A 13,723-nucleotide genomic window follows, 5' to 3' on the forward strand; every position below is an offset into this window, starting at 1 on the left:
CATCAGCAATTAACCATTACCAAATGGTTTCCATTACATAGTGTGTTTTGGGCATATTCCATTAGGATTTATTGGTTTGTATTGGTTTCCAATACAAGTTTGTATTGGTCACGATTTGCACATAATGGTTTCCATCACAGTTTTGTATTGGTTCTGATGGTTCCATTACAAGTTTGTATTGGTCTTTATTAAAACAAATTTAATGGTTTCCGTCAGTTTTGTAATGGTTGTGATGGTTCCATTGCAAGTTTGTACTGGTCTTTATTTGCATATATTTAATAGTTTTCGTTGCAGTTTTATATTGGTTCTGATTTGAATGTTTAACTGATAGCTGGTAATTAGGCCATTAATTATTATAAGTAAATAATTTAAATTATTAATACAAACTGTACACAGGTTTTGTCAAGAATATAATTTTTTTATTTATTTAAACTTCATACCAACCTTTCAATAGCAAACAGTTCAGGTTGTTTTGCAAAGAATTAAGAATATGCACATAAAATCAAAATTATTCACAGAATACTCAACATAGCTGGAATTAACACAAAACCTTGACATTACATTTTATTTTAATTATTGTTATTCATTAATGCATTAATAGAAATGCAGGAACTATGAACTGTTTTTGTGGCTTGTAGCTGTCTCAGACCTGAAAAAAAAAGGGACAATTCATTAGGACAATGTACCACATTACCAGTATGTGAGATTATCCATACATATATTTAAATGGCAGTCTCAAAAAAGTTACTGATTTTTCTTTCATGCCTAAAATCATTAGGATTTAAAAAAAGATAATGTTCCATGAATATATTTTGTAAATTCCCTACCATAAATGTATCAACTTAATTTTTTATTAATAAAATGCTTTGCTTTGGATTTGAAATATTTTTCACAATATTTAGATTTTTTAGCACCATCAGATTCCAGATTTTCAAATAGTTGTATCTCAGACAAATATTGTCCTCCTAACAAACCATACATCAATGGAAAACTTATTTAGTATTATTATTGAAATAAAAATCTAAAAAATAAAATAAAAACAATTACCCTTGTAACTGGTTTTGTGGTCCAGTTTCACAAATAGGCTTGAATAATTACATTGTCTACTTTTTATGGTACATAGTCTCTATTCACTTCGAGTCATATTAGATAAGAGGTTGTAGCAATTCCATTCGGATATGGATATGTAAACACTTACCACTGACAGTTTTATCTGGTTCGTGTCACTGATCTCCTCAGCCAGGTATTTCCGTACACTTAGGGGGCGTTTATTTCCTATAAGGTGTGGCCTTTTTTCTTCAGCTTCTGAGACAGACACTCCTGTTTTGAACACACACACATAAACAAAAATTGAAATTCAAGAACTGATGGACTAATCTCAGACTTTAAATCTGACCACTCTCAAGTGGAAATTAAGTAGCATATGTGACCTGTGCTGGCAAAGTTAGTCACAATGAGCAAAAATCAGTAGAGGTTTTTTTTCTCATTAAAAAGTCCTTGAAAAAATGATGTATGACTGTATATATATAAAAAAAATGACTGAGCTACACACGTTTGAAGTTGAAAGAGTTGGCAAAGTCAACTCTTTTCTATTTTCTAAAGGTTCCAAACCAAAATCACTGAGCAACATTGCATCTTTTCCTGCAGTTCTTTTCTTAATAATAATTCACTTTTTTATTTTACATCCGAACAAAAGCATTCAAGTAAGAAAAACAAATAATCAAATGTAAAATCCCTTTATTCATTACAAATAAATTAATTATTAAAACTATAAAAGCAGTTCAATTAGTCATTCTATGTATACAGGTGCTGGTCATATAATTAGAATATCATAATTTCAATTCAAAAAGTGAAACTTGTATATTATATTCATTCATTACACACAGACTGATATATTTATTTATATCTGACAACTAAGGAAAATCCCAAATTCATTATCTTAGAAAATTAGAATATAACTTAAGACCAAAGCAAAGAAAGGATTTTTAGAAATCTTGGCCAACTGAAAAGTATGAACATGAAAAGTATGAGCATGTACAGCACTCAATACTTAGTTGAGGCTCCTTTTGCCTGAATTACTGCAGCAATGTGGCGTGGCATGGAGTCGATCAGTCTGTGGCACTGCTCAGGTGTTATGAGAGCCCAGGTTGCTCTGATAGTGGCCTTCAGCTCTTCTGCACTCTTGGGTCTGGCATATCACTACTCAGCAGCAGTACAGTCCTTTCTGAAGCGAGACACTTCTGGTTCTGTCTGTTGTTCAAGAGTGTCTTGACACAAGGAATGCGAAGCTGAAACCCATGTCTTGCATACGTCTGTGTGTAGTGGTTCTTGAAGCACTGACTCCAGCTGCAGTCCACTCTTTGTGAATCTCCCCCACATTTTTGAATGGGTTTTGTTTCACAATCCTCTCCAGGGTGCAGTTATCCCTATTGCTTCTACACTTATTTTCTACTACATCTTTTCCTTCCCTTCTCCTCTCTATTAATGTGCTTGGACACAGAGCTCTGTGAACAGCCAGCCTCTTTAGCAATGACCTTTTGTGTCTTCCCCTCCTTGTGCAAAGTGTCAATGGTCGTCTTTTGGACAACTGTCAGGTCAGCAGTCTTCCCCATGATTCTGTAGCCTACAGAACTAGACTGAGAGACCATTTAAAGTCTTTGCAGGTGTTTTGAGTTAATTAGCTGATTAGAGTGTGGCACCAGGTCTCTTCAATATTGAACCTTTTCACAACATTGAAATTTTCTGGGATACTGAATTTGGGATTTTCCTTAGTTGTCAGTTATAGACATCAAAATTAAAAGAAATAAAGATTTGGAATATATCAGTCTGTGTGTAATGAATGAATATAATATACAAGTTTCACTTTTTGAATGGAATTAGTGAAATCAACTTTTTGATGATATTTTAATTATATGACCAGCACCTGTATTTATCAGGATATATATATAACTGTAATTTGAATGTCGGATTGAAATGAACACTGTTATTAGAGTAGTTAATTGTTAGCATAAGTGCGGCTAATAATAATAATTAAAAAATAATAATAATTAGCATGTTTTTGTGTTTTGCTTTGGTACTGAAATTGGTACTGTGACAACACTAATAGTTAGACCTCGATTAATGTGTTCAAGTGCACTGCAGGTTGGAGCAAAACTCTGCATGTAAGTGGACCTTAAGAGACAATGTTGAGATCTCCTGCAATATGTCCTGAACATGCACTATAAAGAGACAGAATGACTTACAACACTGGTGTCCAGTCCTGGGCTGAAGGACCACCGTTCTGCAGAGTTTCTGCTGATCCTTGATCAGCTGCTCAGGTCTGCTTAACTGGGGTTGGAGCTAAACTCTGAAAAAAGAGAAGACAAGATTGTTTAAATATGTTACAGTAACCTTGTGCTTTATCAATGATTTTCAGTCTCTGAAATAGAAAAGATCTATCAGTGCTGAATGGCATCATGCATACATCATATGTAATGATATTTAACAAGAGTTCTAACACTGTGTCGTCACTGGACAGCACAACAAAATACAACAGAGCCTTTTATAATCAGTGATGCTCTCTACACTGGATGCGGCACGAAACAACAAATCACAGACGGTGATCTGATGCCTTTTCCTATTTATGATGTACTGACACAAAGTTTGAATGATTTTTAACAGTCACTTTGGTGTGAGAGTGTGTAGCTTGGAGATAGAGATTTTTTTATGTTTCTGGAATAAGTCTCATGTAAACTAAGAAAACTGCATTTATTTGATCATAAATAAAAATGGTAATGTTGTGAAATATTAGTAAATTTTCAAATAACTGCTTTATATGAATATTTTGTACAATTTTATTCTTGTTTTCACAAAGCATGATTTCTGAAGGATTGTGTGACACTGGAGACTGATGCTGAAAATTCAGCTTTGATCACTTATTAAAACAAACTTAAATAGAAAATAGTTATTAAAAAATGGTAATTTCACAATTTAACTGTATTTTAATCAAATAAATGCAGCAGTGGTGAGCATAAAAGATGTCTTTGAAATACATGACAAATCTGACCCTTACATTTTTGAATGGTGTATGTTTGACGAATTGCTTACTATTCATGGTTCATAAGGTCTAAAAATGTTCTTCGACAGGAGATATGACTAGAGCACAGCCATCAGCATGGAAGAACCTAGGAACATACGCATACTGTCACAGAGACAACAATATTTATTATACAATGCCAGGCATAAGGCATAAACTATAGCAGAGGTGAAATGCAGAAAAAGAAAAATAATAATTCACAGAATATATCATTTATATAATCATTTACAATAAATATATATATATATTTTAGTTTTACTTATGTAGTAATGCTCCTACAGCGTGGACATCAAAATGTGTATGTTTTCATCCTCTCTGTCAGAAGCTCCCTTCAGAAATGTTAAAATCAGGAACTTCTCCTGTGTCATAGATGTTTTTTTTCTGGCACTTCTGAAATCACAGAACAAGTTTGTATTTATGTGTTTACCATGAAAGATCAAAACCTGAAGGTTTTTGTCCATTTTCACGCTCTATGTAAGTGATGTAACGTTATCCGGTTACGTTAGTGCACATTTTAGGATTAAACAGTGCATACTTTTAGGGTTAAATTAATTCGGTTAAGTTACTTCCATTCATCCATTGATATATATGGAGAGAGAGAGAGACAGAGAGAGAGAGAGCATCTACACACAAGATGACATTAAAAGCCCAAACTTAATAAATAAGAGCCCATGTCTATCGTTACCTCTTGTAGTTAGCCTTACCTTTGAGATGCTAACGGACTTTTTCTGACGACGCTAAACCATTTCTATAAAGTAAATATTAAACGAAAGCGTACAATTTACATGAAATAAAGTGTCAGGAACATTTTAATGTACTATTTGTGTAATTTAATAGACTAAACTTACCTAAAAAAAAGTGAAACCACATTGAGTGTCAGCGATCAGCTGCTTGACGGTTGGGCTGCCGCCTCGTTTCCATGGTGACGTCCTCCGCTCCAGTTCCGCGCGCGCGCACATTACAGCACGTGGAAGTCACGCAGAATTCTATTTTTGGGCTAAATTTGGACCAAATCCGACAGACAAAAAAAATACAAACTTTCAAGTCAATTTTGAAGGCCATGACGAGTAGAGTTGATTTAAAAATTAAAAATAACCTTTCCAAATGACGTATGGTGGCAATCCAAGACAATACATGCCACCAATAGAAGAAAGCAATTTACCAATAGAGACCCACAGGGACCATTACTGTGACCATTACAACCAACATAATTCCCATTATAACCATTAAAACCATTACAAATTTTGTAATGGTTTCTATTGTTTGTGTGTTAATTTTTTTTCAGCAGTAGCCTACCCACTAAGACCATTACAGTTTTCCAAAGAAACCACTCAATTTATTGGAGTCATAATGGTTTCTACTGGTGTCCAGTAGATACCACTAGAAGTTTCTAAAGGTGTTCTATTGGTCCTTAATGGTATCCAATAGACAATACACGCCACCAATAGAAGAAAGCAAATTACCAATAGAGACCCACAGAGACCATTACAGTGTCCATTAAAACCATTAGAATTCCAATAAGAACCATTAAAACCATTACAAATTCTGTTTGGTTTCCAATATGGTTTCTATTGTTTTTTTCAGCAGGGGCTGTTTTTAGTAAAATTTAAACTTGAAGATTAACGGTCTCAGCGTGTAACGTTAGTTCCAAACATCTATGACTTTGTTTATTTTGTTTATTCTTTATTTATTATTAACATTTTTTTTTTTTTTTTTCAAAAAAAAAAAAAAAAAACACTTGAGGCTGTGGTCGACCGTTCCTCTTCGAGTGGTTAATCAAGTGATAAAACACCATAAACCAATAGGTTACAGTTCATTGTTTTATTTGAGACGGGATAAACTCATAGACCGTAAAAGAGCCATTGGCAGTGTTACACAGGAAGCAGTGAACGAAGTACGTTACCAACATCCGTTTCCACAACACTGACACTAGAAAAGACATGATCATAATCATGTCTCACACTTGTGGTCTTTGCACTTGAACCACTGATCTATAATATAGAACCAGAGGTGTAGTTGTAAAAAAAAACAGCGATGGTTTACTAATCTATAATAGAACATATATAGATCAGTGACTTGAACCCTTGACTACTTATATGACGTATTTCCTGTGTTTGGCCCAAGTTAGGATGAAGACCACAAGTGTAAGTAAAACTTCATTACCTGATGAGACACACTTATATTACTGTAAAAATGCAAGTGTTTGCATAGCTTTATTTTAATAGTAATTTTTTTGTAAAAAAAAAAAAAGTCTCTTTGTACATAGAGAAGCCTCATTTAGAGGAAGATCTCATTTATGAGCAAGCAGACAGAGCAGCTAGAATGTTTGAGTGACAATACTGTTCACATGAAGCTGGTTTTAGATTAAATGACTTTAGACACAGGCATCATACTCCGCAAGGGACCTGTGACTATTCTTTGAAGAAGCAGAGACCCCTCCCAGGGTAAAGAGTAGCCCTCCAAGAAGAATCCCAAACGCTGACAGCAGAGAGAGTCCAGCGACACTGAGACACTGGGCTCGAACAGAATCAAAGAGGAATCTAAACCAGAGCCTCTGGGATGTTGTGGTACAGAAGAGACAGACATTGAGACAGACATCCTCCAGCAAATCAACACAACCAGCTGCCTGTCTCGTCCTTTTCCAACAGCATTGTCCACTGTAACCAACCTAGTAATTTACTCAGTTCTGCTTCCAAACACATTCTTAGGTCATGGGTGGAGAATATGGTCCAGACGGGGGGTGTTCACAGCGTCAGTGAGAGTCTGCACAGCTGCCACGTGTGCAGCAAGACCTTCACAACACCCTCCAGCCTCGAACCACACGTCATGTGCCATTCACACGAGAGACCTTTCGATTACAAGTGCTGCAAGTTCAGGTTCAGCCGATCTGAATAAGGACGAGTGCATTCATACAGGAGAAAGGCCATATACAGTTGGCTCTGTAGACGAAGATTCAACCGAACAGAGATTCTCAGAAGACACTTGAGTAGGTTCATTATGGAACAGGACTATGAGCTTTAAATTCTCAGCATTTATTTTAGCATGTTGTTGATTGATATATATGGAGAGAGAGAGAGACAGAGAGAGAGAGAGCATCTACACACAAGATGACATTAAAAGCCCAAACTTAATAAATAAGAGCCCATGTCTATCGTTACCTCTTGTAGTTAGCCTTACCTTTGAGATGCTAACGGACTTTTTCTGACGACGCTAAACCATTTCTATAAAGTAAATATTAAACGAAAGCGTACAATTTACATGAAATAAAGTGTCAGGAACATTTTAATGTACTATTTGTGTAATTTAATAGACTAAACTTACCTAAAAAAAAGTGAAACCACATTGAGTGTCAGCGATCAGCTGCTTGACGGTTGGGCTGCCGCCTCGTTTCCATGGTGACGTCCTCCGCTCCAGTTCCGCGCGCGCGCACATTACAGCACGTGGAAGTCACGCAGAATTCTATTTTTGGGCTAAATTTGGACCAAATCCGACAGACAAAAAAAATACAAACTTTCAAGTCAATTTTTTCAAGTCAAAGAGGAATCTAAACCAGAGCCTCTGGGATGTTGTGGTACAGAAGAGACAGACATTGAGACAGACATCCTCCAGCAAATCAACACAACCAGCTGCCTGTCTCGTCCTTTTCCAACAGCATTGTCCACTGTAACCAACCTAGTAATTTACTCAGTTCTGCTTCCAAACACATTCTTAGGTCATGGGTGGAGAATATGGTCCAGACGGGGGGTGTTCACAGCGTCAGTGAGAGTCTGCACAGCTGCCACGTGTGCAGCAAGACCTTCACAACACCCTCCAGCCTCGAACCACACGTCATGTGCCATTCACACGAGAGACCTTTCGATTACAAGTGCTGCAAGTTCAGGTTCAGCCGATCTGAATAAGGACGAGTGCATTCATACAGGAGAAAGGCCATATACAGTTGGCTCTGTAGACGAAGATTCAACCGAACAGAGATTCTCAGAAGACACTTGAGTAGGTTCATTATGGAACAGGACTGTGAGCTTTAAATTCTCAGCATTTATTTTAGCATGTTGTTTTGGATTGTTCAACAAAATCATTGAATATTCATATCTCAAAGGTTACTATAGTTGCTCAGCCCATAAGGCCTGTTTGTTCCCCCACTTTTAATGTAGTATGTTGTCAACTGTTTCCATCAAATTGTATAGAAAAATAATCAATAAATATCATAAATGTTTCTAATGAGAATACATGATATGTGGTAAAATTCTCATTTATCAAAGTGCAGAACTCCAGTGGATTCTTGTTTTCAATGTTGTTTGTATTTACAGCAGTGTTTTTTTAATTAATTTGTGTGGCATTTTTGTTGTTTTGTTTGTTTTTTTGTATTAAAATGTGTACAAAAACAAACATACACTACTGTTTCAAAGTTTGATAAAAAAAAATACAGTAAAAAAAGTACCCTAATAGTGTGAAATTATTACAATTACAGTTTTCTGTTTAAATATAATCTAAATGTAATTTATCCCTGTGATGGCAAAGCCGTATTTTCAGCAGCCATCACTCCAGTCGTCAGTGTCCCACGATCCTTCAGAAATCACTTAAGAAACTTCTCATCGCTGTTGAATTTTTTCAGGATTCTTTGAAGAAAGATCAAGAGAGCAGCATTTATTTACAATAGAAATCTGTTTAAACATTGTTAATATATTTACTGTCTTGCTTTATGAATTTCATAAAACCTTACTGAATAGTTCTTTAAAAAAAAAAAAAACTTTACTGACAGCAACATTTTAAACAGTAGGATAACCCTCTAGAATCAGGCCCCACCGTTGACTATAGGAATGCACAGAATACATGACTCGCTCCTCTTTGTTTTTATTTGTATGGTGTATTTAAGACACTTGCGGAAATCTGCACTCTTTCAGCACTTCAAATCTTTTAAAACTGACAGATGTTTCAAAGTGAATATCAGTCAAAACCAAAACATCCAGCTGCTATTTCTTTCGAAATTTGCTTCAGCTTCTCTTTTTGCTCCATTCCACACGCCACTCATTCCAGTCCAGCAGTGTCCGGTCTGTTTGCCACTTTGCTTGATCCAGTTCTGATAAACATCAACAAAAGAAAGGATAACAAAAACATTTTTTTTTTGTCTGTCTATGCAAAATTTTATTGCAACATGCATTACACATTTACCTTTTAGGAATGTCTGGAAAATGTGATTAATCATCTTATGACTCTGTGATACTAACTCCCATGGGTCTGGAAAATAAAACAGTGTCAGAGACCTTAGGGTGGTACCAGATTTCATTTTTGAAAGAAATTAAAACGAAGCTGTGAAGAACAGAAGTACAGGACATTCAATAGATTGAATATTGTATTCAATAGATTTAACAACATATCGACAATATGTCAGCCTTGCTTTCATCTGCATTTATTTTAATTTGGTGTCTAACCTGACTTAAAGAAATGAAGCTACCATCCCTTGATCAGCAAGCGTAACCAGTACTATGCATCTAAAGATAAACATGACCTGAAGATCACAACGGAACGAGTGCTTACCCTTAGTGTTTGAGAGCTGCTTGAGCGCACCGCTCAGAGAGGAATCATCCAGCAGCACAGCACGGAGACACAAGGCCTGACACGCTGCCATGATTTCATCACGCACAGAAGCATCGCTTCCCACACACACACACACAGTACCTGGGGACAAAAACAAATGCATCCAATAAATCTGTCATTGCTGTTCTGGCACAGTTAAGCATAAATTCCCTAATGCCATTTCAGATCATGTTATTACGTCTGACCTCTGTTTACACTGTATAGCAGAATTTGGGAGGTTTTCGTACCATTTTTGATTCCAATGAGATACGGTTTGCTGTTGTTCTTCAATGCCAGCTGCAGTTCTCCTGGCCTTAAAATCAATAAGACATCATTTTAACAGTCAATACTGTTTTTTATGAGTATTTTTATGAGTAATAGGATCATAATGAATCCTATTAATTGAAGAAGATTGGGTTTAAGGGCCATACACAAGAAGACGGGCTCCTTCTGATTGGCCTCCACTGGACTGAGCAGTTGACCATCAAGCAGGTACTGATGCAGGACTATGGACAAGCGAGCCTCGTTGAGCGTTTCCATAACCACAGAACGAACCGCTTTGTAATTGGCAAACAGGTGGAGGACAGTGAACAGGAAGAACAGGATGAACGTCAACCTGAATAAAAGAGCACAAATCAGTATCTGCTACACACTTGATGTAGATCGTGGCTCACATATCTGGGTGTGACTCACAAGGGGTTATCTGTCACAAGCGGGATGAGTGCCAGGCTGACCAGCAGTCCTGCCAGGTTCACCAGGGTTTCCTTGTTAGGACAAGAAAGAAGAGAAATGACACACTGATACATGAAACCACTGACACATTTTGACCTACATTAAGAGGGAATTTTGCTGGGAAAATCAAGAAAGGAAAGCTATTATGAAGTATATGAGAGAAAGTGAATAAAAACCTGGCTCCCATCTTTGGCGGAGATATCAGCCATGTTGTTTCTGCGAGCCTGATGGACAGTTAAGGCAGCTCTTGTTGCTCCACCAGCGACTCCTACAATGGACTGGAATTACAGTAATAAGGAATATGTCTAGATATTTACTGTCAAGCTGATTTAAGGTTTAGAGGAAGATGTAGTTAATGTTTTACCTTAAATATCCCAGCAATGCAGACGATTAGAGTGAAAAATGGAGGGAAATGAGGAGCTGCAATCTCAATGAACATTGCCACGTCATTGAGAATGTCAGCGAAGAGCCTGAAAAGACAAGACATGATTATGTAAAATATTTATGAAAAGTATTACATCAGTGTTTTAGTTTGAGTACACTTTTTAAAGTCATTGGTGTACCGTACCTCCATTTTTTGGCTTCAGAATCTAACTTGTTCCTGAAATACAAGGTCACAATTAAGTATTAAATAAAACGAAACATCTTTACAATCTGAGTGGCTGGTCAAATATTACCCTTTGAGCCAAGCAAAAACTATTCTTCCCAGCATCCCAGTTCCATCTGAAAAAAAAAAAAAAAGAGTGGGGGAAAATGGTTAGAAAAGCATGCATTCAAAAATGAACATAAGTCATTTGTGCACTTACCCCTCAGCAGCCACGTTATTGTAGCTGCTGCAACTGTTGCTTCTTGATTTCCAACACCAACACCCTTCAGTGAAGCCTGAGTGGCAAGCGTGCCAGACAGAGAGCTGGAAAATGCCTTGGAAAACAGAAGACGGTGCTATATTAATACAAAACTATCTATCTATCTATCTCAATGGGGTCAGTAAGATTTTTTTAAATGAATAAACTATTACTTTTAAAGATTAATTAAATTGATCAAAATTGACAGCAAAGCCATTTTTGCACAAATATATTAAGCAGCACAACTGTTTTAACATTGATAATGATAATATATCTTTCCTGAACACCAAATCAGCATATAAGAATGACTTCTGAAAAAATCATGTGAAACTTTAAGATAATTAATTACCTTTGAAAATATATTCAAATAGAAAACATTATTTAAGAATATTTCTTAATTATTACTATGTTTTTGATCAAATAAATGCAGACCTGGTGAATGTCAGAGACATTTTCCATCTTACCAACCCCAAGCTTTTTGCTATTTCAAGGTAAAAAAAAGAAATAAATACATAAAATAAAGTACTTTTATTAAGTACTTTTAGTATTAAGTATTATCAAACAATTAATTCTGGGGCATTTCTTCTGTTTCTGTCATTATAAAGGGTTAATATTATTATTTTATACCAAAAAGTTTCATGTTTGGCTAATGATTTTTTCCCAAACAACCAAATCAAATAAACGTGAGCACTACATGATTGTCAGATCTCTGTCACTTGTACCTGCACAGTGTCCCAGAGCTGATACTGTAGGTAATCCTCACTGACACTTTCGGGATAGCCCTGCGGCAGGAACACACTCTGGGAGAGGAGAGGAGAGGAGAGGAGAGAGCAGTTAGTGAGGGCTCAGAGAGTGTGTGTGAGGGATCTGAAGGTGTCAGTCACGCACTTTAAACACGCCAGAGATCGAATTTCCCGCCAGTCTGCCGTCCGCTGCATCCTTCTGTCTCTTCATGCTCCCATCATCCTTCAGCATGTATTTCCATGACTCCTGTGAGCCATAGCGCTCTGTGGCTATCACCCCTTCACAGTCCTCCTTCTCTGCCATCTAGCATCAGTTAACACGCGTGCATTAAACACAAACTTAAAGCCAAATGAAAAACCAAAAGCAATAACTTCAGGTCTTTTACTTTGAATTTTCACACTCAACTGTAACAGCAGTCTCACACATTGCACCTCATGCACATTATATAACAAAATATATTTTTGAATGCAGTAGAGTTTTCTTTATGTTGCCACACTGTGTAAGTTCGTAAATTACTCATACGTAAAGGAGTTTCTGCTTCCGTTTTCAGTAGATCTGACTGGAATCGCCCACCTCATCCACGTCCCACGTCTCCTCATACTTCCGTGTTTGAATCGCTGCGTCATGGGCATGGCGCGGCTTCTGATTGGCTCGTGGAATTTTACGTAGGCGCAATAAAAAACATACAAAACGTGTGAGAAGATCCTCTGCTACTAGTTTTATTGATTACTTTACTTCATTTCCTTGTTTGTGTGGTTACATCATACACACTGATTTGTTTTACTTGGTTCGTGTGTATCTTCCACTTAAAATGCTTCTAGAATATTTAACAACATATTTCTGCACATTCTACACATGTAGGATTATATTTCAATAATTTTTTTTTTAATCAAATCCCACAAGTTTGTAAGAAAGAGTTCCATTTTCCAAAAATATCTTTAATTATAGTAATATAATGTTTGATCAGAGAGATGTGGGTGGGATGTAATGCCAGAGTAAAGTAAAGCCACAAGTTACACAATAGTGTTCAGATCATCATCTTTTTTCCTGACAAAATCAATATAATGCAATCAATTTCTGCTGAATCATATCTGCTGAATGTAAGCTTTTCCATATTCCAAGCTTTTTCTGCTGCACTGGGGACACCACATGCCACGTGCGTGTCATGAAAATCATGATAATAAATGAGGAATTATTTGATTGTTGGATTTTAAATCAGAGGGCTTTAAAAGCTTTAAAGCTGTTTTAAAAATGGTAACTGTAATATTCTGATACACTGCTCATTACTGCTAGAAGTAGTACTATTACAGTAACTAAGTTCCTAGTCACTAGTTACTGCCCAACACGGATTACCTTTACTTTTATTAGTTCAAAACAATCATGTAAAGCAATATATTTCTATCTTGGACCAGGGGCCTCAGCAAACTTGTCAGATGACCTAAAATGATTTAAAATAAGACAAAATAAGCATTCCAAATTCAATGAGCTAAAACAACAACAAACATATGATTTTATTACTTTAGTATTGAAAATTCATCCCCACACCTTGGATCCCCATCTTGTAAATAAGTATTTACAATAATAATTGTAATTAATACAGTTATTATTATTTATTTTATTTTTTTCAAAGTGAGTAAAATTGAGTCAATTTATTATTTCTTTCTTTTCTCATCAAGTAAATCACAAACAACTGGGCCACCGGATATTTCTGGGGACTGTGGGGTCAGTAAGAATGAGAAAAAAAACATACAAG

The 13,723-nt window shown here is 36.2% G+C and overlaps 2 protein-coding genes and 1 long non-coding RNA gene across 3 annotated transcripts; 1 reads left to right on the forward strand and 2 right to left on the reverse strand.

The window, feature by feature from the left end:
* Positions 1-397: 397 nt before the first annotated feature.
* Positions 398-4,985, reverse strand: LOC127953827 (uncharacterized). Its single transcript, XR_008153344.1, has 7 exons — positions 4,924-4,985; positions 4,780-4,823; positions 4,335-4,465; positions 4,087-4,163; positions 3,243-3,346; positions 1,135-1,320; positions 398-649 (listed from the first exon to the last, which is right to left on the reverse strand). It is a non-coding gene; the product is annotated as an uncharacterized LOC127953827 (long non-coding RNA).
* A 1,186-nt stretch (positions 4,986-6,171) lies between these two features.
* On the forward strand, positions 6,172-7,089 carry zgc:113090 (uncharacterized protein LOC553741 homolog). The gene is given in 8 exon segments (XM_052550666.1): positions 6,172-6,176; positions 6,454-6,512; positions 6,515-6,576; positions 6,579-6,659; positions 6,662-6,954; positions 6,956-7,008; positions 7,011-7,061; positions 7,064-7,089. Coding segments are annotated over 8 exon segments (630 nt in total).
* A 1,821-nt stretch (positions 7,090-8,910) lies between these two features.
* On the reverse strand, positions 8,911-12,504 carry rusf1 (RUS family member 1). Its single transcript, XM_052553123.1, is given in 13 exon segments — positions 8,911-9,152; positions 9,245-9,310; positions 9,611-9,751; positions 9,898-10,265; positions 10,343-10,413; positions 10,558-10,659; positions 10,746-10,851; positions 10,950-10,982; positions 11,059-11,104; positions 11,188-11,302; positions 11,949-12,026; positions 12,115-12,273; positions 12,356-12,504. Coding segments are annotated over 12 exon segments (1,371 nt in total). The 5' UTR covers positions 12,356-12,504; the 3' UTR covers positions 8,911-9,066.
* Positions 12,505-13,723: the final 1,219 nt, after the last annotated feature.

Source organism: Carassius gibelio, chromosome B3 (assembly GCF_023724105.1).
Source record: "Carassius gibelio isolate Cgi1373 ecotype wild population from Czech Republic chromosome B3, carGib1.2-hapl.c, whole genome shotgun sequence".
NCBI classification, from domain to species: Eukaryota; Metazoa; Chordata; class Actinopteri; order Cypriniformes; family Cyprinidae; genus Carassius; species Carassius gibelio.